Here is a 24,816-nt window from a genome sequence, read left to right on the forward strand (position 1 = left end):
TAGAAAATACTCTTAAAAAGGTTTTCAAAATATTAAGTGGTATAGATGAATGCAAGGTTACAGACCCAGATCTAAACATAAAAAATAAAAATACAATTTGAAATTATATGTTTAACAGACTTAATACAAAATCTATATCTTCATACTGTTTCCCATTTCCCTTCACAATAAAAAATACAGTATCTTATGACGCGAAGCAGAGAGAGAGAGAGAGGGGGGGGGGGACAGAGAGAGAGGGAGGAAGGGACAGAGAGAGGGAGGGAAGGACAAAGAGAGGTAGGGAGGGAGAAAGAGGGAGGGAGGGAGGGAGGGAGGGAGGGAGGGAGGGAGGGAGGGACAAAGAGGGAGAGAGAGAGATGGAGGGAGGGAGGGACAAAGAGAGGGAGTGAGAAAGAGAGAGTGAGAGGGAGAAAGAAGGAGAGAGAGAGAGAGAGAGAGGGACAAAGAGGGAGAGAGAGAGATAGAGAGGGGGGAGGGACAAGGAGAGGGAGTGAGAAAGAGAGAGTGAGAGGGAGAAAGAAGGAGAGAGAGAGAGGGACAAAGAGGGAGAGAGAGAGAAAGGGAGGAAGGGACAAAGAGGGAGAGAGAGAGGGAGGAAGGGGCAAAGAGGGAGAGAGAGATGGAGGAAGGTACAAAGAGAGGGAGAGAGAGAGAGAGAGAGAGAGAGAGAGAGAGTGAGGGAGGGACAAAGAGAGGGAGGGAGGGACAAAGAGAGGGAGAGAGAGAGAGAGAGAGAGGGACAAAGAGAGAGAGAAAGAGAGAGAGAGAGAGAGAGAGAGGGACAAAGAGAGAGAGAGAGAGGGAGGGAGGGACACAGAGAGGGAGAGAGAGAGAGGGACAAAGAGAGGGAGGGAGAGAGAGAGGGACAAAGAGAGGGAGAGAGGGACAAAGAGAGGGAGAGAGAGAGAGAGAGAGAGAGAGAGACAAAGAGAGCGAAATAGTGAGTATGGAGAAACTCTCCAATGTCAGACACAAGTGCACTTCAAAAGAAAGACGGGTGCCAGTCACAAGATAAAGCCACTGTGTGATTGATGATTACATCAGTGCTCCAACACCTATAGCCTCGTTCTGCTGTTCTACATTATGTGTTTAACCCACATATCTCCATCTGTGGAGTAATATGTTGAACTGGACTACAGATTGGGATTCCCAGGACTCTATTTAACTAGAACCACCCACCAGGGGATAGTCATACCAGCAGGTATGTTTCCGTCTGATTGCAAAGGTAACGCCTTCACCAGAAAACGTTGCTGGTAATAAATTATTCATACTAAAGTGTGAGCTTAAATCAATGTTGAATGTGTCGCAACATCATATTTAATCAGAGCCATCGTGCAATCTCTCTTCCGTGAGAAGGGTTAGATAAGAGGCTCCGACCAGGACCGACAGTGTCGAACGCTCTAGGTTACTAGGCTATTTGGTTTACCCCTTTACTGACGAAGGCATGTCTTGACACTCTAGCTATTGTCCCACAGCATTAAATAATGTGTTGATATAGCTGGCGGCATCGATTGATCAGAGCGGAACCAGCTTCAATAGCTAGATAACATGATATGTTCCTCTCTAAAAGAAAGAAAGAAGAAATTATGTTTTCCCTGATTCTGTGAGATGTGCTTTGTCAGGATGTGCTTGTGATATACAGTATATCCTTAGTTTGGTCATTTGGTTCCACTATTGTATCTGTGCTGTCTGTGTATGTTATAGTTTTTATTCTTTACTTTCTTTTCATTGGTTACTCTTGTTTTTCTTTGGTTATTAGCTTAAAGTAGCAATCTTCTCTGGTTTGTGATCAAAAACAAGAAGAAAACTGAAGATTTTCAGTGACAATGAAATGGCCTCCTTATGCCTAGCAGAGGTTTCAAACAAGCCATACTACAGATCAGGGTTGGGGTCAATTCCATTTCTATTCCAGCAAACTCAGGAAGTACACTGAATGCTATTTCTCTTTAATGCTTTTCAATTAGGAAAATGTTTATTTTCTGAATTGACGATTTTAAAATGGAATTGACCCCCAACCCTGCTACAGGTTAACAAGCATTTCTCTCTTCGGGTACGAGGTCAAGAATCCTCTCTTCTGTTGGAGGAGCTGCAGACAGACAGACAGACAGACAGACAGACAGACAGACAGACAGACAGACAGACAGACAGACAGACAGACAGACAGACAGACAGACAGACAGACAGACAGACAGACAGACAGAGAGCCAACATGTCTCAGTCTCTCAGTGTCTTTGTCCCACAGTTCCTTGCGTCTAATGATGTGTCACCACATATATCTTTACCTATATGTTTACACCGCTCCAAACTGAGCAGCTGTTCTCAGGAAACGCAAAAAAAGACAGCAGAATGTATCTGAATACACACAGGGTTCAGAGGTCCTCTACATACCATTCAGAGGTCAGAGTTCAGAGGAAGGAAAGAGAATAGAGCGAGAGAGAATTTTATTTTTCTACAGAAGTATTTTCTCAGTAAATAAAACTTTTTATTTTCATTCTTTCAACTTGAATAAGGGAGTTTGAGAAAAGGGAGGAGAAAGAGGAAGAGGAGGAGGAAGGGAAAAACCACCTTCAAAAACAATAGAAGTATTTTCTTCTGGTATCTCAGACCGCTTGTTGTCTTTGGGGAATGATGGGGGCGGGGGTTAGGGGGTGGAGCTTTGGGTGGGACTCAGCTCAGGGGGAGGAGTTTCCATGTCCGTGGACCGAGGATGAGGAGGAGGAAGAGGAGCAGGACGGTTGGATCTGTATGGAGGAGGAGTTCATCCCCGGACTGGTCTTTCCCTGAGAGAAGGTGTCATTCTGGTTCTGGACCCGGTGACCACCCAGCATAGTAGGGAGGGAGGGCTTCCTGGCAAACAGAACACCTGGAGGGAGGGAGGAAGGAGACCTCCTGTAAGACGTTATGATCTGTGAACCGTACATGATACAGACAACATCTTGGGAGTCATAATACCTTATGATCTGTGAACTGTACATGGTACAGACCACATCCAGGCTGTATCACAACCGGCCGTGATTGGGAGTCCCATAGGGCGGAGCACAATTGGCCCAGCGTCGTCCAGGGTTTGGCCGGTGTAGACCATCATTGTAAATAAGAATTTGTTCTTAACTGACTTGGTAAATAAAAGTTAATTATACTCCTTATAGTTCTAACATGTGTAGAATGGCTAGATTCTGAAATACTAATTTCTACATGAATTTATTCAACATCAATATGAATATGAATGTCTCAAACTACCTTATTTGATTTTGTTCATTTTAAGACATGTTGTTTGGAACGATATACTTTACAAGTACATCACATTTCCAGAGTGGGCTCTCTGCTAATTCTGAAGTTGCGATCAATTTTATGATCACTACAAACACAGCGAATGGTAAATGTTTTCAAAGGGAAGTCCCTCGTGCTCGTGACTTGCTGAACGCCCTAAAGGACAACTGTGATCAGTCACATGACACTTTATAAAATGTGTCATATCATTCAACGTAGCAGAGAGCCCCACTCTGGAAATGTGACGTTTATAAAGAGTATATTGTTCCAAACATTTTGTCAAAAAAGGGTTGTTTTTGAGATATTCATATATCTTCATATTTATTCATATGTTGAATAAATTAATGTGACAAAATAAAATCTTCAGAGTCAAGACATGCTCCATATTTGAGAGCATATTATATGGTGTTGTCTATAAGATGTTGTGTGTATTATGTACAGTTCACAGTTCACAGTTCACAGTTCACAGATCATAAGATCTTATAGGAGGCATGTACAGGTCTAAACAGGGCCTAAAATGGACACTTTCATCATTACACATTTATTTTATTACTATCACTACTACTACTGATACTACGACTACTACTACTGATACTACTACTACTACTACTGATACTACTACTACTACTACTACTACTACTACTGATACTACTACTACTACTACTGATACTACTACTACTACTACTGATACTACTACTACTACTACTACTACTACTACTGATACTACTACTACTACTACTGATACTACTACTACTACTACTGATACTATTACTACTACTACTGATACTATTACTACTACTACTACTACTACTACTGATACTACTACTACTACTACTGATACTACTACTGATACTACTACTACTACTACTGATACTACTACTACTACTACTGATACTACTACTACTACTACTGATACTACTACTACTGATACTACTACTACTCCTACTACTACTACTACTGATACTACTACTACTACTACTGATACTACTACTCCTACTACTACTACAACTGATACTACTACTACTACTGATACTACTACTACTGATACTACTACTACTACTACTACTACTGATACTACTACTACTCCTACTACTACTACTACTGATACTACTACTACTGCTGATAATACGACTACTACTACTACTACTACTACTGATACTACTACTACTCCTACTACTACTGCTCCTACTACTACTACAACTGATACTACTACTACTACTACTACTACTACTACTGATACTACTACTACTACTGATACTTCTACTACTACTGCTACTACTACTACTGATACTACTACTACTGCTGATAATACGACTACTACTACTACTACTACTACTGATACTACTACTACTCCTACTACTACTGCTCCTACTACTACTACAACTGATACTACTACTACTACTACTACTACTACTACTGATACTACTACTACTACTGATACTTCTACTACTACTACTGATACTACTACTACTACTACTGATACTACTACTACTACTACTGATACTACTACTACTCCTACTACTACTACTACTGATACTACTACTACTGCTGATACTACGACTACTACTACTACTACTACTACTGATACTACTACTACTACTGATACTACTACTACTGCTGATACTACGACTACTACTACTACTACTACTACTGATACTACTACTACTACTACTGATACTACTACTACTACTACTGATACTACTACTACTACTACTGATACTACTACTACTCCTACTACTACTACAACTGATACTACTACTACTGCTGATACTACGACTACTACTACTACTACTACTACTGCTGATACTACGACTACTACTACTACTACTACTACTGATACTACTACTACTACTGATACTTCTACTACTACCACTGATACTACTATTACTACTACTGATACTACTACTACTACTACTGATACTACTACTACTACTACTACTACTACTACTACTGATACTACTACTACTGCTGATACTACGACTACTACTGATACTACTGCTACAACTGATACTACTACTACTACTACTGATACTACTACTACTACTACTACTACTACTACTGATACTACTACTACTACTGATACTTCTACTACTACTACTGATACTACTACTACTACTACTGATACTACTACTACTACTACTGATACTACTACTACTACTGATACTACTACTACTACTACTACTACTACTACTGATACTACTACTACTGCTGATACTACGACTACTACTGATACTACTGCTACAACTGATACTACTACTACTGATACTACTACTACTGATACTACTACTACTGCTGATACTACTACTACTGATACTACTACTAATTATGATACTACTACTACTACTACGACTACTACTGATACAACTACTACTACTGATACTACTTCTACTACTACTACTACTAATACAACTATTACTACTGATACTACTTCTACTACTACTACTACTACTGATACTACTGATACTACGACTACTGCTACTACTACTCCCACGACTACTAGTGCTGCTACTACTACTACTGAAACTACTACTACTATTGCTACTACTACCGCTACTACTACTACTACTGACGCTACTACTACTACTGATACTACTACTTCTGCTACTACTTCTACTACTGCTACTGATACTACTACAACTACTACTACTACTGACACTATTACCACTACTGATACTACTAATACTATGACTACTGCTACTACTACTACTGCAACTACTACGACTACTACTAATGCTACTACTGATGCGACTACTACTACTGATAATACTACTACTGATACTTTTACTACTACCGCTACTACTACTGCTGATACTACTACCACTACTACTACTACTGATACTACTACTACAACTACTGATACTACTACTACTGATACTACTACCACTACTGCTACTACTGATACTACTACCACTACTACTACTACTGATACTACTAATACTACAAATGCTACTAGTAAGAGTAGTTTAATTGGTACTGTACATTTCTACATGTTCTTACAATCTATACAACCAGTTTTTTGGGGGCAGATAAAAATAATAGTATTTAAAACTTACTGTAATGTCACAATTAGACAAATACTATGATGACATATCAACTCACTAACTAACAAATAAAACATTGTCACACCTAAACAACCTGAATTGGACAACTGACACAGACACTCCAGTCTACCTCACTGAGCATGGTGTTTCAGACACTCCAGTCTACCTCACTGAGCATGGTGTTTCAGACACTCCAGTCTACCTCACTGAGCATAGTGTTTCAGACACTCCAGTCTACCTCACTGAGCATAGTGTTTCAGACACTCCAGTCTACCTCACTGAGCATGGTGTTTCAGACACTCCAGTCTACCTCACTGAGCATGGTGTTTCAGACACTCCAGTCTACCTCACTGAGCATAGTGTTTCAGACACTCCAGTCTACCTCACTGAGCATAGTGTTTCAGGCACTCCAGTCTACCTCACTGAGCATAGTGTTTCAGACACTCCAGTCTACCTCACTGAGCATGGTGTTTCAGACACTCCAGTCTACCTCACTGAGCATAGTGTTTCAGACACTCCAGTCTACCTCACTGAGCATAGTGTTTCAGACACTCCAGTCTACCTCACTGAGCTTAGTGTTTCAGACACTCCAGTCTACCTCACTGAGCTTAGTGTTTCAGACACTCCAGTCTACCTCACTGAGCTTAGTGTTTCAGACACTCCAGTCTACCTCACTGAGCTTAGTGTTTCAGACACTCCAGTCTACCTCACCGAGCTTAGTGTTTCAGACACTCCAGTCTACCTCACTGAGCATGGTGTTTCAGACACTCCAGTCTACCTCACTGAGCATAGTGTTTCAGACACTCCAGTCTACCTCACTGAGCATAGTGTTTCAGACACTCCTAATCTACCTCACTGAGCTTAGTGTTTCAGACACTCCAGTCTACCTCACTGAGCATAGTGTTTCAGACACTCCTAATCTACCTCACTGAGCTTAGTGTTTCAGACACTCCAGTCTACCTCACTGAGCATAGTGTTTCAGACACTCCAGTCTACCTCACTGAGCATAGTGTTTCAGACACTCCTAATCTACCTCACTGAGCACGGTGTTTCAGACACTCCTAATCTACCTCACTGAGCATAGTGTTTCAGACACTCCTAATCTACCTCACTGAGCATGGTGTTTCAGACACTCCAGTCTACCTCACTGAGCATAGTGTTTCAGACACTCCTAATCTACCTCACTGAGCATAGTGTTTCAGACACTCCAGTCTACCTCACTGAGCTTAGTGTTTCAGACACTCCTAATCTACCTCACTGAGCATAGTGTTTCAGACACTCCTAATCTACCTCACTGAGCATAGTGTTTCAGACACTCCTAATCTACCTCACTGAGCATAGTGTTTCAGACACTCCAGTCTACCTCACTGAGCTTAGTGTTTCAGACACTCCTAATCTACCTCACTGAGCATAGTGTTTCAGACACTCCAGTCTACCTCACTGAGCTTAGTGTTTCAGACACTCCTAATCTACCTCACTGAGCATAGTGTTTCAGACACTCCTAATCTACCTCACTGAGCTTAGTGTTTCAGACACTCCTAATCTACCTCACTGAGCTTAGTGTTTCAGACACTCCTAATCTACCTCACTGAGCTTAGTGTTTCAGACACTCCTAATCTACCTCACTGAGCATAGTGTTTCAGACACTCCTAATCTACCTCACTGAGCATAGTGTTTCAGACACTCCAGTCTACCTCACTGAGCATAGTGTTTCAGACACTCCTAATCTACCTCACTGAGCATGGTGTTTCAGACACTCCAGTCTACCTCACTGAGCATAGTGTTTCAGACACTCCTAATCTACCTCACTGAGCATAGTGTTTCAGACACTCCAGTCTACCTCACTGAGCTTAGTGTTTCAGACACTCCTAATCTACCTCACTGAGCATAGTGTTTCAGACACTCCTAATCTACCTCACTGAGCATAGTGTTTCAGACACTCCTAATCTACCTCACTGAGCATAGTGTTTCAGACACTCCAGTCTACCTCACTGAGCTTAGTGTTTCAGACACTCCTAATCTACCTCACTGAGCATAGTGTTTCAGACACTCCAGTCTACCTCACTGAGCTTAGTGTTTCAGACACTCCTAATCTACCTCACTGAGCATAGTGTTTCAGACACTCCTAATCTACCTCACTGAGCTTAGTGTTTCAGACACTCCTAATCTACCTCACTGAGCTTAGTGTTTCAGACACTCCTAATCTACCTCACTGAGCTTAGTGTTTCAGACACTCCTAATCTACCTCACTGAGCATAGTGTTTCAGACACTCCTAATCTACCTCACTGAGCATAGTGTTTCAGACACTCCAGTCTACCTCACTGAGCATAGTGTTTCAGACACTCCTAATCTACCTCACTGAGCATAGTGTTTCAGACACTCCTAATCTACCTCACTGAGCTTAGTGTTTCAGACACTCCTAATCTACCTCACTGAGCTTAGTGTTTCAGACACTCCTAATCTACCTCACTGAGCTTAGTGTTTCAGACACTCCTAATCTACCTCACTGAGCACGGTGTTTCAGACACTCCTAATCTACCTCACTGAGCATAGTGTTTCAGACACTCCTAATCTACCTCACTGAGCACGGTGTTTCAGACACTCCTAATCTACCTCACTGAGCATAGTGTTTCAGACACTCCTAATCTACCTCACTGAGCATAGTGTTTCAGACACTCCTAATCTACCTCACTGAGCTTAGTGTTTCAGACACTCCTAATCTACCTCACTGAGCTTAGTGTTTCAGACACTCCAGTCTACCTCACTGAGCATAGTGTTTCAGACACTCCTAATCTACCTCACTGAGCTTAGTGTTTCAGACACTCCTAATCTACCTCACTGAGCATAGTGTTTCAGACACTCCTAATCTACCTCACTGAGCTTAGTGTTTCAGACACTCCAGTCTACCTCACTGAGCATAGTGTTTCAGACACTCCTAATCTACCTCACTGAGCATAGTGTTTCAGACACTCCTAATCTACCTCACTGAGCATAGTGTTTCAGACACTCCTAATCTACCTCACTGAGCACAGTGTTTCAGACACTCCTAATCTACCTCACTGAGCACAGTGTTTCAGACACTCCAGTCTACCTCACTGAGCATAGTGTTTCAGACACTCCTAATCTACCTCACTGAGCACAGTGTTTCAGACACTCCAGTCTACCTCACTGAGCACGGTGTTTCAGACAGACAGACAGACAGACAGACAGATAGATCTCAACTATATCTGATGTTAATGGCCACTTCAACCTCACTGGAAGTTTTCCACCAGCAGGCTTATTCTTTACCCCACGACATGAACTGTCTGGCCTACCTATCTTGAGGTAATTACCCCATCTGCTCGAAGGCAGAGGAGGAGGTGGTGAACAAGCGTGCAGGAGGTATGGTGGCTAAACCTGCCCGTGGCCTCTCTCCCAGGCACGTCTAAGACAATAAACCCCATCGATCTCCCATCCACAGCCTCAATTCTGAGATATTTAACTTTTTTTTAACTCTATTGGACTGCCACTTCATTACGATGGATTTTATAGCAAAGACATCAAATTGCGTGGAGGACTAAGCGCCAGGGTGCTGCTATAACTTATTGAATTTCCTGCCTGCAATTACATCAGCAAACGGCCCCTCTATTTACCTGTGTAGACAACTCCATCTATTTCTATTGACATGTTGATGCTGCTAATGCCGCTGGTAGACAGGTTCAATGGAGTCTCTTGTCTATCATCTGTCAGGAGGCGAGAGAGAGGAAAACTCAATATCAGCATTTAAAAAGGGAACACAAGGAGCAGGAGAGAAGCGTTCGGGCAGAGTATTGGCGATAACTCCTAGAGTGACAGGGTAAGGAGCAGTTTATTAAAGAGTTCTGAGGGAAAAGGAAACTGTCAAAAGATGTAGCAACCATTTGTACATGTCGGTTGTCGCCAACGGGTTATCTCCCTGAGGAGACGGTGACATCACATCATAGCACACAGACTGACAGACAGGCACTTGGAGAACGTGTAGCTACTCGTGAAAAAAAACAAGGCTTGCAACAATCTTATCCCAAATAAGAACAACATGCAAGAATATTGTCAAGTTTAATTTCTGTAAAATATCATTCATGTGCAGATACACACTAAATATACTATATGATTTTAGAGTTTAGATCAAAACAGATTATACAGAATATTTTTGCAGGCGTTCTCTGGCCTAGGCTGCCATATTTAATACAAGTTTTGATGTAATCTGTAAATGATGGTGTTTATATGTTGGGTTGCAGCTCAGCCAGACTGGTCGGGTCGGCCAGTGGAGGAATTAACCTGTGAAAGATTCTGACTCATTCTACCATTAAGCTTTCGGAGAAAAGCCCACTATTATAACTAATGCCTGAGAGGCAGTCATGTAGAGAGAGATGAAACCACACACCTGAGCAGATAGGCCCCTCATTCTTCCTTTAGACTCTATTATTCAGTAATGTATGACTTATGTCTTGTCGTAAACACGGTCACGCTGAGAACCATCAACAGAGTGGGCGGGTGCCCCTCCCCTGGTAGTCATGGAAGCAGTATTTCTTCATGACATCACATTGCAGATGTTTTATGATGAACTGTGTGTTTTGTGTGTAATAGTGACTCACCTATCATATGGTGAAATACACTTACTTGATGTCGGCATACCACCGCTGTGCTGTACAGCTAAACCCCTAGTTATATAATAGTAGAGGACAAACAGTAACATTGACACGCCAATCACATGTTGGAGAAAAATAATTAGCCTGGGTTCTGAAGGAGAAGTTCTAGAACTGTGATACACTCCGGAACACAGAACGATACAATGTGTCAAAGATGTGGTGTTATTTTTGTGGCGGTAACACGACTTTAAATTTAACTGGGTTAGTTGGATATTAAGCAGGATGTGTTACAGAACCCCACTGTAGATTGAGTTGGATTAGTTGGATATTAAACAGGATGTGTTATAGAACCCACTGTAGATTGAGTTGGATATTAAACAGGATGTGTAATAGAACCCACTGTAGATTGAGTTGGATTAGTTGGATATTAAACAGGATGTGTTACAGAACCGACTGTAGATTGAGTTGGATATTAAACAGGATGTGTTATAGAACCCACTGTAGATTGAGTTGGATTAGTTGGATATTAAACAGGATGTGTTACAGAACCCACTGTAGATTGAGTTTGATATTAAACAGGATGTGTTATAGAACCCACTGTAGATTGAGTTGGATTAGTTGGATATTAAACAGGATGTGTTACAGAACCCACTGTAGATTGAGTTGGATTAGTTGGATATTAAACAGGATGTGTTACAGAACACACTGTAGATTGAGTTGGATATTAAGCAGGATGTGTTATAGAACCCACTGTAGATTGAGTTGGATTAGTTGGATATTAAACAGGATGTGTTATAGAACCCACTGTAGATTGAGTTGGATTAGTTGGATATTAAACAGGATGTGTTATAGAACCCACTGTAGATTGAGTTGGATTAGTTGGATATTAAACAGGATGTGTTATAGAACCCACTGTAGATTGAGTTGGATTAGTTGGATATTAAACAGGATGTGTTATAGAACCCACTGTAGATTGAGTTGGATATTAAACAGGATGTGTTATAGAACCCACTGTAGATTGAGTTGGATATTAAACAGGATGTGTTATAGAACCCACTGTAGATTGAGTTGGATTAGTTGGATATTAAACAGGATGTGTTATAGAACCCACTGTAGATTGAGTTGGATATTAAACAGGATGTGTTATAGAACCCACTGTAGATTGAGTTGGATATTAAACAGGATGTGTTATAGAACCCACTGTAGATTGAGTTGGATTAGTTGGATATTAAACAGGATGTGTTATAGAACCCCACTGTAGATTGAGTTGGATTAGTTGGATATTAAACAGGATGTGTTATAGAACCCACTGTAGATTGAGTTGGATTAGTTGGATATTAAACAGGATGTGATATAGAACCCACTGTAGATTGAGTTGGATATTAAACAGGATGTGTTATAGAACCCACTGTAGATTGAGTTGGATATTAAACAGGATGTGTTATAGAACCCACTGTAGATTGAGTTGGATATTAAACAGGATGTGTTATAGAACCCACTAGATTGAGTTGGATTAGTTGGATATTAAACAGGATGTGTTACAGAACCCACTGTAGATTGAGTTGGATATTAAACAGGATGTGTTATAGAACCCACTGTAGATTGAGTTGGATTAGTTGGATATTAAACAGGATGTGTTATAGAACCCACTGTAGATTGAGTTGGATATTAAACAGGATGTGTTATAGAACCCACTGTAGATTGAGTTGGATATTAAACAGGATGTGTTATAGAACCCACTAGATTGAGTTGGATTAGTTGGATATTAAACAGGATGTGTTACAGAACCCACTGTAGATTGAGTTGGATATTAAACAGGATGTGTTATAGAACCCACTGTAGATTGAGTTGGATTAGTTGGATATTAAACAGGATGTGTTATAGAACCCACTGTAGATTGAGTTGGATTAGTTGGATATTAAACAGGATGTGTTACAGAACCCACTGTAGATTGAGTTTGATATTAAACAGGATGTGTTACAGAACTCACTGTAGATTGAGTTGGATTAGTTGGATATTAAACAGGATGTGTTATAGAACCCACTGTAGATTGAGTTGGATTAGTTGGATATTAAACAGGATGTGTTATAGAACCCACTGTAGATTGAGTTGGATTAGTTGGATATTAAACAGGATGTGTTACAGAACCCACTGTAGATTGAGTTGGATATTAAACAGGATGTGTTACAGAACCCACTGTAGATTGAGTTGGTTTAGTTGGATATTAAACAGGATGTGTTATAGAACCCACTGTAGATTGAGTTGGTTTAGTTGGATATTAAGCAGGATGTGTTATAGAACCCACTGTAGATTGAGTTGGTTTAGTTGGATATTAAGCAGGATGTGTTATAGAACCCACTGTAGATTGAGTTGGATTAGTTGGATATTAAACAGGATGTGTTATAGAACCCACTGTAGATTGAGTTGGATTAGTTGGATATTAAACAGGATGTGTTATAGAACCCACTGTAGATTGAGTTGGGTTAGTTGGATATTAAACAGGATGTGTTATAGAACCCACTGTAGATTGAGTTGGATTAGTTGGATATTAAACAGGATGTGTTATAGAACCCACTGTAGATTGAGTTGGATTAGTTGGATATTAAACAGGATGTGTTACAGAACCCACTGTAGATTGAGTTGGATATTAAACAGGATGTGTTATAGAACCCACTGTAGATTGAGTTGGATTAGTTGGATATTAAACAGGATGTGTTATAGAACCCACTGTAGATTGAGTTGGATATTAAACAGGATGTGTTATAGAACCCACTGTAGATTGAGTTGGATATTAAACAGGATGTGTTATAGAACCCCACTGTAGATTGAGTTGGATTAGTTGGATATTAAACAGGATGTGTTATAGAACCCACTGTAGATTGAGTTGGATTAGTTGGATATTAAACAGGATGTGTTATAGAACCCACTGTAGATTGAGTTGGATTAGTTGGATATTAAACAGGATGTGATATAGAACCCACTGTAGATTGAGTTGGATATTAAACAGGATGTGTTATAGAACCCACTGTAGATTGAGTTGGATATTAAACAGGATGTGTTATAGAACCCACTGTAGATTGAGTTGGATATTAAACAGGATGTGTTATAGAACCCACTAGATTGAGTTGGATTAGTTGGATATTAAACAGGATGTGTTACAGAACCCACTGTAGATTGAGTTGGATATTAAACAGGATGTGTTATAGAACCCACTGTAGATTGAGTTGGATTAGTTGGATATTAAACAGGATGTGTTATAGAACCCACTGTAGATTGAGTTGGATATTAAACAGGATGTGTTATAGAACCCACTGTAGATTGAGTTGGATATTAAACAGGATGTGTTATAGAACCCACTAGATTGAGTTGGATTAGTTGGATATTAAACAGGATGTGTTACAGAACCCACTGTAGATTGAGTTGGATATTAAACAGGATGTGTTATAGAACCCACTGTAGATTGAGTTGGATTAGTTGGATATTAAACAGGATGTGTTATAGAACCCACTGTAGATTGAGTTGGATTAGTTGGATATTAAACAGGATGTGTTACAGAACCCACTGTAGATTGAGTTTGATATTAAACAGGATGTGTTACAGAACTCACTGTAGATTGAGTTGGATTAGTTGGATATTAAACAGGATGTGTTATAGAACCCACTGTAGATTGAGTTGGATTAGTTGGATATTAAACAGGATGTGTTATAGAACCCACTGTAGATTGAGTTGGATTAGTTGGATATTAAACAGGATGTGTTACAGAACCCACTGTAGATTGAGTTGGATATTAAACAGGATGTGTTACAGAACCCACTGTAGATTGAGTTGGTTTAGTTGGATATTAAACAGGATGTGTTATAGAACCCACTGTAGATTGAGTTGGTTTAGTTGGATATTAAGCAGGATGTGTTATAGAACCCACTGTAGATTGAGTTGGTTTAGTTGGATATTAAGCAGGATGTGTTATAGAACCCACTGTAGATTGAGTTGGATTAGTTGGATATTAAACAGGATGTGTTATAGAACCCACTGTAGATTGAATTGGATTAGTTGGATATTAAACAGGATGTGTTATAGAACCCACTGTAGATTGAGTTGGATTAGTTGGATATTAAACAGGATGTGTTATAGAACCCACTGTAGATTGAGTTGGATTAGTTGGATATTAAACAGGATGTGTTATAGAACCCACTGTAGATTGAGTTGGGTTAGTTGGATATTAAACAGGATGTGTTATAGAACCCACTGTAGATTGAGTTGGATTAGTTGGATATTAAACAGGATGTGTTATAGAACCCACTGTAGATTGAGTTGGATTAGTTGGATATTAAACAGGATGTGTTACAGAACCCACTGTAGATTGAGTTGGATATTAAACAGGATGTGTTATAGAACCCACTGTAGATTGAGTTGGATATTAAACAGGATGTGTTATAGAACCCACTGTAGATTGAGTTGGATTAGTTGGATATTAAACAGGATGTGTTATAGAACCCACTGTAGATTGAGTTGGATATTAAACAGGATGTGTTACAGAACCCACTGTAGATTGAGTTGGATATTAAACAGGATGTGTTATAGAACCCACTGTAGATTGAGTTGGATATTAAACAGGATGTGTTATAGAACCCACTGTAGATTGAGTTGGATATTAAACAGGATGTGTTATAGAACCCACTGTAGATTGAGTTGGATTAGTTGGATATTAAACAGGATGTGTTACAGAACCCACTGTAGATTGAGTTTGATATTAAACAGGATGTGTTATAGAACCCACTGTAGATTGAGTAGGATATTAAACAGGATGTGTTATAGAACCCACTGTAGATTGAGTTGGATTAGTTGGATATTAAACAGGATGTGTTATAGAACCCACTGTAGATTGAGTTGGATTAGTTGGATATTAAACAGGATGTGTTATAGAACCCACTGTAGATTGAGTTGGATTAGTTGGATATTAAACAGGATGTGTTATAGAACCCACTGTAGATTGAGTTGGATATTAAACAGGATGTGTTATAGAACCCACTGTAGATTGAGTTGGATATTAAACAGGATGTGTTATAGAACCCACTGTAGATTGAGTTGGATATTAAACAGGATGTGTTATAGAACCCACTGTAGATTGAGTTGGATTAGTTGGATATTAAACAGGATGTGTTATAGAACCCCACTGTAGATTGAGTTGGATTAGTTGGATATTAAACAGGATGTGTTACAGAACCCACTGTAGATTGAGATGGATATTAAACAGGATGTGTTACAGAACCCACTGTAGATTGAGTTGGATATTAAACAGGATGTGTTACAGAACCCACTGTAGATTGAGTTGGATATTAAACAGGATGTGTTATAGAACCCACTGTAGATTGAGTTGGATATTAAACAGGATGTGTTATAGAACCCACTGTAGATTGAGTTGGATTAGTTTGATATTAAACAGGATGTGTTATAGAACCCACTGTAGATTGAGTTGGATTAGTTGGATATTAAACAGGATGTGTTATAGAACCCACTGTAGATTGAGTTGGATTAGTTGGATATTAAACAGGATGTTTATAGAACCCACTGTAGATTGAGTTGGATTAGTTGGATATTAAACAGGATGTGTTATAGAACCCACTGTAGATTGAGTAGGATATTAAACAGGATGTGTTACAGAACCCACTGTAGATTGAGTAGGATATTAAACAGGATGTGTTATAGAACCCACTGTAGATTGAGTAGGATATTAAACAGGATGTGTTACAGAACCCACTGTAGATTGAGTTGGATATTAAACAGGATGTGTTATAGAACCCACTGTAGATTGAGTTGGATTAGTTGGATATTAAACAGGATGTGTTACAGAACCCACTGTAGATTGAGTTGGATTAGTTGGATATTAAGCAGGATGTGTTATAGAACCCACTGTAGATTGAGTTGGATTAGTTGGATATTAAACAGGATGTGTTACAGAACCCACTGTAGATTGAGTTGGGTTAGTTGGATATTAAACAGGATGTGTTATAGAACCCACTGTAGATTGAGTTGGATATTAAACAGGATGTGTTATAGAACCCCACTCTAGATTGAGTTGGATTAGTTGGATATTAAACAGGATGTGTTATAGAACCCACTGTAGATTGAGTTGGATATTAAACGGGATGTGTTACAGAACCCACTGTAGATTGAGTTGGATATTAAACAGGATGTGTTATAGAACCCACTGTAGATTGAGTTGGATATTAAACAGGATGTGTTACAGAACCCACTGTAGATTGAGTTGGATATTAAACAGGATGTGTTACAGAACCCACTGTAGATTGAGTTGGATATTAAACAGGATGTGTTATAGAACCCACTGTAGATTGAGTTGGATTAGTTGGATATTAAACAGGATGTGTTATAGAACCCACTGTAGATTGAGTTGGATTAGTTGGATATTAAACAGGATGTGTTATAGAACCCACTGTAGATTGAGTTTGATATTAAACAGGATGTGTTATAGAACCCACTGTAGATTGAGTTGGATTAGTTGGATATTAAACAGGATGTTTATAGAACCCCACTGTAGATTGAGTTGGATTAGTTGGATATTAAACAGGATGTGTTACAGAACCCACTGTAGATTGAGTTGGATATTAAACAGGATGTGTTATAGAACCCCACTGTAGATTGAGTTGGATTAGTTGGATATTAAACAGGATGTGTTACAGAACCCACTGTAGATTGAGTTGGATATTAAACAGGATGTGTTATAGAACCCACTGTAGATTGAGTTGGATATTAAACAGGATGTGTTATAGAACCCACTGTAGATTGAGTTGGATTAGTTGGATATTAAACAGGATGTGTTATAGAACCCACTGTAGATTGAGTTGGATTAGTTGGATATTAAACAGGATGTGTTATAGAACCCACTGTAGATTGAGTTGGATTAGTTGGATATTAAACAGGATGTGTTATAGAACCCACTGTAGATTGAGTTGGATTAGTTGGATATTAAACAGGATGTGTTATAGAACCCACTGTAGATTGAGTTGGATATTAAACAGGATGTGTTACAGAACCCACTGTAGATTGAGTTGGATATTAAACAGGATGTGTTATAGAACCCACTGTAGATTGAGTTGGATATTAAACAGGATGTGTTATAGAACCCACTGTAGATTGAGTTGGATTAGTTGGATATTAAACAGGATGTGTTACAGAACCCACTGTAGATTGAGTTGGATATTAAACAGGATGTGTTATAGAACCCCACTGTAGATTGAGTTGGATTAGTTGGATATTAAACAGGATGTGTTACAGAACCCACTGTAGATTGAGTTGGATATTAAACAGGATGTGTTATAGAACCCACTGTAGATTGAGTTGGATATTAAACAGGATGTGTTATAGAACCCACTGTAGATTGAGTTGGATTAGTTGGATATTAAACAGGATGTGTTATAGAACCCACTGTAGATTGAGTTGGATTAGTTGGATATTAAACAGGATGTGTTATAGAACCCACTGTAGATTGAGTAGGATATTAAACAGGATGTGTTACAGAACCCACTGTAGATTGAGTAGGATATTAAACAGGATGTGTTACAGAACCCACTGTAGATTGAGTTGGATATTAAACAGGATGTGTTATAGAACCCACTGTAGATTGAGTTGGATTAGTTGGATATTAAACAGGATGTGTTATAGAACCCACTGTAGATTGAGTTGGATTAGTTGGATATTAAACAGGATGTGTTATAGAACCCCACTGTAGATTGAGTTGGATTAGTTGGATATTAAACAGGATGTGTTATAGAACCCACTGTAGATTGAGTTGGATTAGTTGGATATTAAACAGGATGTGTTATAGAACCCACTGTAGATTGAGTAGGATATTAAACAGGATGTGTTACAGAACCCACTGTAGATTGAGTAGGATATTAAACAGGATGTGTTACAGAACCCACTGTAGATTGAGTTGGATATTAAACAGGATGTGTTATAGAACCCACTGTAGATTGAGTTGGATTAGTTGGATATTAAACAGGATGTGTTATAGAACCCACTGTAGATTGAGTTGGATATTAAACAGGATGTGTTATAGAACCCACTAGATTGAGTTGGATTAGTTGGATATTAAACAGGATGTGTTATAGAACCCCACTGTAGATTGAGTTGGATATTAAACAGGATGTGTTATAGAACCCACTGTAGATTGAGTTGGATATTAAACAGGATGTGTAATAGAACCCACTGTAGATTGAGTTGGATATTAAACAGGATGTGTTATAGAACCCACTGTAGATTGAGTTGGATTAGTTGGATATTAAACAGGATGTGTTATAGAACCCACTGTAGATTGAGTTGGATTAGTTGGATATTAAACAGGATGTGTTATAGAACCCACTGTAGATTGAGTTGGATATTAAACAGGATGTGTTATAGAACCCACTGTAGATTGAGTTGGATATTAAACAGGATGTGTTATAGAACCCACTGTAGATTGAGTTGGATATTAAACAGGATGTGTTATAGAACCCACTGTAGATTGAGTTGGATTAGTTGGATATTAAACAGGATGTGTTATAGAACCCCACTGTAGATTGAGTTGGATTAGTTGGATATTAAACAGGATGTGTTACAGAACCCACTGTAGACTGAGATGGATATTAAACAGGATGTGTTACAGAACCCACTGTAGATTGAGTTGGATATTAAACAGGATGTGTTACAGAACCCACTGTAGATTGAGTTGGATATTAAACAGGATGTGTTATAGAACCCACTGTAGATTGAGTTGGATATTAAACAGGATGTGTTATAGAACCCACTGTAGATTGAGTTGGATTAGTTGGATATTAAACAGGATGTGTTATAGAACCCACTGTAGATTGAGTTTGATATTAAACAGGATGTGTTATAGAACCCACTGTAGATTGAGTTGGATTAGTTGGATATTAAACAGGATGTGTTATAGAACCCACTGTAGATTGAGTTGGATTAGTTGGATATTAAACAGTATGTTTATAGAACCCACTGTAGATTGAGTTGGATTAGTTGGATATTAAACAGGATGTGTTATAGAACCCACTGTAGATTGAGTAGGATATTAAACAGGATGTGTTACAGAACCCACTGTAGATTGAGTAGGATATTAAACAGGATGTGTTATAGAACCCACTGTAGATTGAGTAGGATATTAAACAGGATGTGTTACAGAACCCACTGTAGATTGAGTTGGATATTAAACAGGATGTGTTATAGAACCCACTGTAGATTGAGTTGGATTAGTTGGATATTAAACAGGATGTGTTACAGAACCCACTGTAGATTGAGTTGGATATTAAACAGGATGTGTTATAGAACCCCACTGTAGATTGAGTTGGATTAGTTCGATATTAAACAGGATGTGTTACAGAACCCACTGTAGATTGAGTTGGATATTAAACAGGATGTGTTATAGAACCCACTGTAGATTGAGTTGGATATTAAACAGGATGTGTTATAGAACCCACTGTAGATTGAGTTGGATTAGTTGGATATTAAACAGGATGTGTTATAGAACCCACTGTAGATTGAGTTGGATTAGTTGGATATTAAACAGGATGTGTTATAGAACCCACTGTAGATTGAGTAGGATATTAAACAGGATGTGTTACAGAACCCACTGTAGATTGAGTAGGATATTAAACAGGATGTGTTACAGAACCCACTGTAGATTGAGTTGGATATTAAACAGGATGTGTTATAGAACCCACTGTAGATTGAGTTGGATTAGTTGGATATTAAACAGGATGTGTTATAGAACCCACTGTAGATTGAGTTGGATTAGTTGGATATTAAACAGGATGTGTTATAGAACCCCACTGTAGATTGAGTTGGATTAGTTGGATATTAAACAGGATGTGTTATAGAACCCACTGTAGATTGAGTTGGATTAGTTGGATATTAAACAGGATGTGTTATAGAACCCACTGTAGATTGAGTAGGATATTAAACAGGATGTGTTACAGAACCCACTGTAGATTGAGTAGGATATTAAACAGGATGTGTTACAGAACCCACTGTAGATTGAGTTGGATATTAAACAGGATGTGTTATAGAACCCACTGTAGATTGAGTTGGATTAGTTGGATATTAAACAGGATGTGTTATAGAACCCACTGTAGATTGAGTTGGATATTAAACAGGATGTGTTATAGAACCCACTAGATTGAGTTGGATTAGTTGGATATTAAACAGGATGTGTTATAGAACCCCACTGTAGATTGAGTTGGATATTAAACAGGATGTGTTATAGAACCCACTGTAGATTGAGTTGGATATTAAACAGGATGTGTAATAGAACCCACTGTAGATTGAGTTGGATATTAAACAGGATGTGTTATAGAACCCACTGTAGATTGAGTTGGATTAGTTGGATATTAAACAGGATGTGTTATAGAACCCACTGTAGATTGAGTTGGATTAGTTGGATATTAAACAGGATGTGTTATAGAACCCACTGTAGATTGAGTTGGATATTAAACAGGATGTGTTATAGAACCCACTGTAGATTGAGTTGGATATTAAACAGGATGTGTTATAGAACCCACTGTAGATTGAGTTGGATATTAAACAGGATGTGTTATAGAACCCACTGTAGATTGAGTTGGATTAGTTGGATATTAAACAGGATGTGTTATAGAACCCCACTGTAGATTGAGTTGGATTAGTTGGATATTAAACAGGATGTGTTACAGAACCCACTGTAGACTGAGATGGATATTAAACAGGATGTGTTACAGAACCCACTGTAGATTGAGTTGGATATTAAACAGGATGTGTTACAGAACCCACTGTAGATTGAGTTGGATATTAAACAGGATGTGTTATAGAACCCACTGTAGATTGAGTTGGATATTAAACAGGATGTGTTATAGAACCCACTGTAGATTGAGTTGGATTAGTTGGATATTAAACAGGATGTGTTATAGAACCCACTGTAGATTGAGTTTGATATTAAACAGGATGTGTTATAGAACCCACTGTAGATTGAGTTGGATTAGTTGGATATTAAACAGGATGTGTTATAGAACCCACTGTAGATTGAGTTGGATTAGTTGGATATTAAACAGTATGTTTATAGAACCCACTGTAGATTGAGTTGGATTAGTTGGATATTAAACAGGATGTGTTATAGAACCCACTGTAGATTGAGTAGGATATTAAACAGGATGTGTTACAGAACCCACTGTAGATTGAGTAGGATATTAAACAGGATGTGTTATAGAACCCACTGTAGATTGAGTAGGATATTAAACAGGATGTGTTACAGAACCCACTGTAGATTGAGTTGGATATTAAACAGGATGTGTTATAGAACCCACTGTAGATTGAGTTGGATTAGTTGGATATTAAACAGGATGTGTTATAGAACCCACTGTAGATTGAGTTGGATTAGTTGGATATTAAGCAGGATGTGTTATAGAACCCACTGTAGATTGAGTTGGATTAGTTGGATATTAAACAGGATGTGTTACAGAACCCACTGTAGATTGAGTTGGGTTAGTTGGATATTAAACAGGATGTGTTATAGAACCCACTGTAGATTGAGTTGGATATTAAACAGGATGTGTTATAGAACCCCACTCTAGATTGAGTTGGATTAGTTGGATATTAAACAGGATGTGTTATAGAACCCACTGTAGATTGAGTTGGATATTAAACAGGATGTGTTACAGAACCCACTGTAGATTGAGTTGGATATTAAACAGGATGTGTTATAGAACCCACTGTAGATTGAGTTGGATATTAAACAGGATGTGTTACAGAACCCACTGTAGATTGAGTTGGATATTAAACAGGATGTGTTACAGAACCCACTGTAGATTGAGTTGGATATTAAACAGGATGTGTTATAGAACCCACTGTAGATTGAGTTGGATTAGTTGGATATTAAACAGGATGTGTTATAGAACCCACTGTAGATTGAGTTGGATTAGTTGGATATTAAACAGGATGTGTTATAGAACCCCACTGTAGATTGAGTTTGATATTAAACAGGATGTGTTATAGAACCCACTGTAGATTGAGTTGGATTAGTTGGATATTAAACAGGATGTTTATAGAACCCCACTGTAGATTGAGTTGGATTAGTTGGATATTAAACAGGATGTGTTACAGAACCCACTGTAGATTGAGTTGGATATTAAACAGGATGTGTTATAGAACCCACTGTAGATTGAGTTGGATATTAAACAGGATGTGTTATAGAACCCACTGTAGATTGAGTTGGATTAGTTGGATATTAAACAGGATGTGTTATAGAACCCACTGTAGATTGAGTTGGATTAGTTGGATATTAAACAGGATGTGTTATAGAACCCACTGTAGATTGAGTTGGATTAGTTGGATATTAAACAGGATGTGTTATAGAACCCACTGTAGATTGAGTTGGATTAGTTGGATATTAAACAGGATGTGTTATAGAACCCACTGTAGATTGAGTTGGATATTAAACAGGATGTGTTACAGAACCCACTGTAGATTGAGTTGGATATTAAACAGGATGTGTTATAGAACCCACTGTAGATTGAGTTGGATATTAAACAGGATGTGTTATAGAACCCACTGTAGATTGAGTTGGATTAGTTGGATATTAAACAGGATGTGTTACAGAACCCACTGTAGATTGAGTTTGATATTAAACAGGATGTGTTATAGAACTCACTGTAGATTGAGTTGGATATTAAACAGGATGTGTTATAGAACCCACTGTAGATTGAGTTGGATATTAAACAGGATGTGTTATAGAACCCACTGTAGATTGAGTAGGATATTAAACAGGATGTGTTACAGAACCCACTGTAGATTGAGTAGGATATTAAACAGGATGTGTTACAGAACCCACTGTAGATTGAGTTGGATATTAAACAGGATGTGTTATAGAACCCACTGTAGATTGAGTTGGATTAGTTGGATATTAAACAGGATGTGTTATAGAACCCCACTGTAGATTGAGTTGGATTAGTTGGATATTAAACAGGATGTGTTACAGAACCCACTGTAGATTGAGTTGGATTAGTTGGATATTAAACAGGATGTGTTATAGAACCCACTGTAGATTGAGTTGGATTAGTTGGATATTAAACAGGATGTGTTATAGAACCCCACTGTAGATTGAGTTGGATTAGTTGGATATTAAACAGGATGTGTTACAGAACCCACTGTAGATTGAGTTGGATATTAAACAGGATGTGTTATAGAACCCACTAGATTGAGTTGGATTAGTTGGATATTAAACAGGATGTGTTATAGAACCCCACTGTAGATTGAGTTGGATATTAAACAGGATGTGTTATAGAACCCACTGTAGATTGAGTTGGATATTAAACAGGATGTGTTATAGAACCCACTGTAGATTGAGTTTGATATTGAACAGGATGTGTTATAGAACCCACTGTAGATTGAGATGGATTAGTTGGATATTAAACAAGATGTGTTATAGAACCCACTGTAGATTGAGTTGGATATTAAACAGGATGTGTTATAGAACGCACTGTAGATTGAGATGGATTAGTTGGATATTAAACAGGATGTGTTATAGAACCCACTGTAGATTGAGTTGGATATTAAACAGGATGTGTTACAGAACCCACTGTAGATTGAGTTGGATATTAAACAGGATGTGTTATAGAACCCACTGTAGATTGAGTTGGATTAGTTGGATATTAAACAGGATGTGTTATAGAACCCACTGTAGATTGAGTTGGATTAGTTGGATATTAAACAGGATGTGTTATAGAACCCACTGTAGATTGAGTTGGATTAGTTGGATATTAAACAGGATGTGTTACAGAACCCCACTGTAGATTGAGTTGGATATTAAACAGGATGTGTTACAGAACCCACTGTAGATTGAGTTGGATATTAAACAGGATGTGTT

At 38.6% G+C, this 24,816-nt stretch overlaps 1 protein-coding gene across 3 annotated transcripts in view; it reads right to left on the reverse strand.

Moving 5' to 3' along the window:
* Positions 1-883: 883 nt before the first annotated feature.
* LOC110536507 (AT-rich interactive domain-containing protein 3A) overlaps positions 884-24,816 on the reverse strand; it is a 224,887-nt gene continuing 200,954 nt past the window's right edge. For 2 of the 3 annotated variants that reach the window (XM_036936536.1, XM_036936537.1), the window contains 2 exons: positions 9,942-10,031; positions 884-2,863 (listed from right to left, as the gene is read on the reverse strand). In XM_036936536.1, coding sequence (XP_036792431.1) covers positions 2,673-2,863; positions 9,942-10,031 — 281 coding nt within the window. In that variant the 3' untranslated portion in view covers positions 884-2,672. The remainder of the gene's footprint in view (positions 2,864-9,941; positions 10,032-24,816) is intronic. The other variant, XM_036936538.1, reaches the window with a different exon arrangement.

The sequence above is a fragment of the Oncorhynchus mykiss genome, chromosome 11 (assembly GCF_013265735.2).
Source record: "Oncorhynchus mykiss isolate Arlee chromosome 11, USDA_OmykA_1.1, whole genome shotgun sequence".
NCBI classification, from domain to species: domain Eukaryota; kingdom Metazoa; phylum Chordata; class Actinopteri; order Salmoniformes; family Salmonidae; genus Oncorhynchus; species Oncorhynchus mykiss.